Source organism: Mandrillus leucophaeus, unplaced genomic scaffold (genome assembly GCF_000951045.1).
Source record: "Mandrillus leucophaeus isolate KB7577 unplaced genomic scaffold, Mleu.le_1.0 Scaffold29, whole genome shotgun sequence".
Classification (NCBI taxonomy): domain Eukaryota; kingdom Metazoa; phylum Chordata; class Mammalia; order Primates; family Cercopithecidae; genus Mandrillus; species Mandrillus leucophaeus.
Window position 1 is genome coordinate 4,057,500 of NW_012103031.1, and position 3,095 is coordinate 4,060,594.

General features: G+C 47.9%; 2 protein-coding genes across 2 annotated transcripts in view; both read right to left on the bottom strand.

Annotated features, from left to right (window-relative positions):
• The window catches only part of LOC105543772 (chromosome unknown open reading frame, human C7orf26), a 25,408-nt gene extending 25,088 nt beyond the window's left edge, over window positions 1-320 (bottom strand). Inside the window, exon 1 of the mRNA XM_011985849.1 lies at window positions 279-320. Coding sequence (XP_011841239.1) covers window positions 279-320 — 42 coding nt within the window. The remainder of the gene's footprint in view (window positions 1-278) is intronic.
• A 521-nt stretch (window positions 321-841) lies between these two features.
• Window positions 842-3,095, bottom strand: part of ZDHHC4 (zinc finger, DHHC-type containing 4) — a 9,068-nt gene continuing 6,814 nt past the window's right edge. The window contains exon 6 of the mRNA XM_011985816.1: window positions 842-1,204. Coding sequence (XP_011841206.1) covers window positions 911-1,204 — 294 coding nt within the window. The 3' untranslated portion in view covers window positions 842-910. The remainder of the gene's footprint in view (window positions 1,205-3,095) is intronic.

Consider the following 3,095-nt stretch of genomic DNA (forward strand, 5'->3'; position numbering starts at 1 on the left):
TTGCGTTCAGAGCCGCCGCTGGTTGATTTCACCATGCTTTCCACCAGCAAGGATGCGGGGTGGTGCCGGGCTTTGGCTTGGGCCAGCGGACTTGGGTTCCCTGGCCGCCCCAGCTACCCGTCTTCACGTTTCCATCTGTTCTCAGCTGGCGAGCTACGGGGGTAGATGGCTGGAAGGACCCCTGCCCCTGATTCCCATTTCCCCGCCTCTCTGGCTGCGGGCTCCTTGGCCTAGCTGGGTGCAGAACACCTACCACCTGCACTTGAGAGCCCTCCCACTCCAAAGACCTTCCGCAGCAAGACCTCATTTCTGGCAGTCATCTCTCCTCTGAAATAGGTGGCAGTTCACTTTCACAATATTTAAACTAGTCAGAAAGGGCTTGAATGTGGACAGAGGAGGGCAGGCCAGAGGCCTCGCATGCAGGAATGTGCCTGGTGTACAAGCCCATACTGGCCAGAAGGCAGGCCTGGGTGAGGACACTGTTGTTGAGATGAAAATCCCCTGGGGGAGAGAGGAGAATAGAGGGGGGCATAAAAGAAAGCACAGCCAGACACAACGTGCAGGCGCCGAGTCGAGACCCTCTGCATATCCGGCAGGTCAGAGACACGGCTGCAAGCCCCTCCTGTCCACATGCCCAGAGTTTAGAGACACCAAGGTCTCAGCATCACCTGGAATCTCTGAGAAGTCCTCTCTTGATTCCCTTGACACCAAAACTTCAGAGGTGCCCGGTTTCAAAAGAAGATAAGCAAGGGGATTCCTCAGTCAACACCCATTTTCCCCTCTCTCCCTTGCCCACTGGTAGTGATTTATAAGCACAGTAGAAATCAAAACAAACAAGCCATGCTTGGAAAACGAGGATCCACATGTGTAAATAAACGGGAACTACAGCTCAAAGGCAGTCACACATTTGTCATTCTTGTTTCTTCCTCCCATGACATGGAAAGGCAGGTAGAAAGATCTCTTGAAGGTTGCTCCAAAGCCCGTGGGAGTGAATGTTCCGGTGGACTTGGGGCTCTGCTGATGGAGGCCGGGCCACAAGGGGACAACGCAGGCACCAGGCCCAGTCACCTCTGTACCACTCGTTAGTAGTCTGGTTGGTGGCCGCCAGGTACAGGGCAAAGCACAGGTAGCCACCCAGGAGGAAGCTCAGGACCACGACAAAGCCCAGCATGAAGACAATCCGTGGAAAAGTCAGGAACAGGTACTGGGGGCAGAGAAAAGGCAGTGATTTAGGCAGCTGGACTGTGACATCCGAGAGAGTGAAAACCGGCCAACCCTGGGCCTGCCACAGCCACCAGTGCTGCTTCCTCAGCCCACCTACCTGTGTCCAAATGTGACAAACTGAACATAAACAGCACTGAGAAGCAGCCCAGGAATAATCCCAGTACATACAAGTTTCCTGTGGGATGAAGGAAGTGTTCACACTGAAGGAAAAGGGAAAGTTTACTCAGGAAAATGTGCTATTCCAGTTAGCTATTTATAAAATAAATGCAGACTTCATTCATCAAAATAAAATCCGGATGGACAAAAGAGATCAATGTCTTTCTTAAAACAATACAACCCCAAAAATAGATGTGCAAGGATATTCATTGTATCATTGATTTTATCAACCCCTCTTCCGAAGTTTTTTTCTTTTCCTTAATAAATAGAAACAGGGGCCAGGCACAGTGGCTCACACCTACAATCCCAGCATTTTGTGAGGCCGAGGTGGGCAGATCACTTGAGGTCAGGAGTTCGACACCAGTCTGGCCAACATTGTGAAACCCTTCTCTACTAAAAATACAAAAATTAGCTGGGTGTAGTGGCACATGCCTGTAATCCCAGCTACTCAGGAGGCTGAGGCAGAAGAATTGCTTGAACCCAGGCGGTGAAGGTTGCAATGAGCTGAGATTTTGCTACTGCACTGCAGCCTAGGCAACAGAGCAAGACTCCGTCTCAAAAAATAAAAATAAAAAGGCCGGGTGTGGTGGCTCACGTCTGTAATCCCAGCACTCTGGGAGGCCGAGGCAGGTGGATCACAAGGTCAAGAGACGGAGACCATCCTGGCCAACATGGTGAAACCCCGTCTCTACTAAAAATACAAAAAAATAGCCAGGGGTGGTGGTGGGCACCTATAGTCCCAGCTACTCGGGAGGCTGAGGCAGGAGAATGGCATGAACCTGGGAAGTGGAGCTTGCAGTGAGCCAAGATAGTGCCACTGTACTCCAGCCTGGGCAACAGAGTGAGACTCCGTCTCAAAAAAATAAATAAATAAATAAATTTAAAAATCAATAGAAACAGGGTCTTGCTATGTTGCCCAGGCTGCTTTCAAACCCCTGGCCTTGAGTGATCATCCTGCCTTGGTCTTCCAAATTGTTGGGACTACAGGTGTGAGCCACTGCACCCAGCCAAGAAACAAGTTAACTGTCCATCCATCAGGAAGGGTAAACTCTGGGATGGTCACACAATGGGAAAACAAGGAGCCATTAAAAATGATGTCAATTTCTATGTACTGATTGTGAAAAGATTTAACATATTGACTAATGAGAAAGACAAGATGCAAGGATTACACTGTGATCTTGTTTGGGTAAAAACAAAACTGACTCCGTAAATGGTGTATGACCATAGGAACTGCGCTGCTTCAAGTTTTGTTTTTGTAATAAGCAAAATGAAGAATTTAGAAAGTTTAATATTTTTGAAAGTCACAAGCAAAGAGAACATTTAACAAAACTCCTGATGGAGGAGACTTTCTAGTTGAAGTTACAAAGAAAAGAGATTTGATGAGAAAGAATGTCTGAACTTTTCTATACCAAAAAACCCAAAAAAACCCAAAACCCCATTCCCAAGATCCAAAAGATCCACAAACAAAAAGCAAGTATAACAAAAGATTAACTGTCATTATCATATAAAGGCCTCAAATCAAGAGTTATTCTGGGCCAGTCACAGTGGCTCACACCTGCAATCCCAGCACTTTGGGAGGCCAAGGTGGCAGCACTTGAGCCCAGGAGTTCCAGGTCATAGTGAGCTGTGCTGGTACCATTGCACTCCAGCCTAGGTGACAGAGTGAGACTCTGTCTCAAAAAAAAAAAAAAAAAAAAAGTTACTATACGACCCAG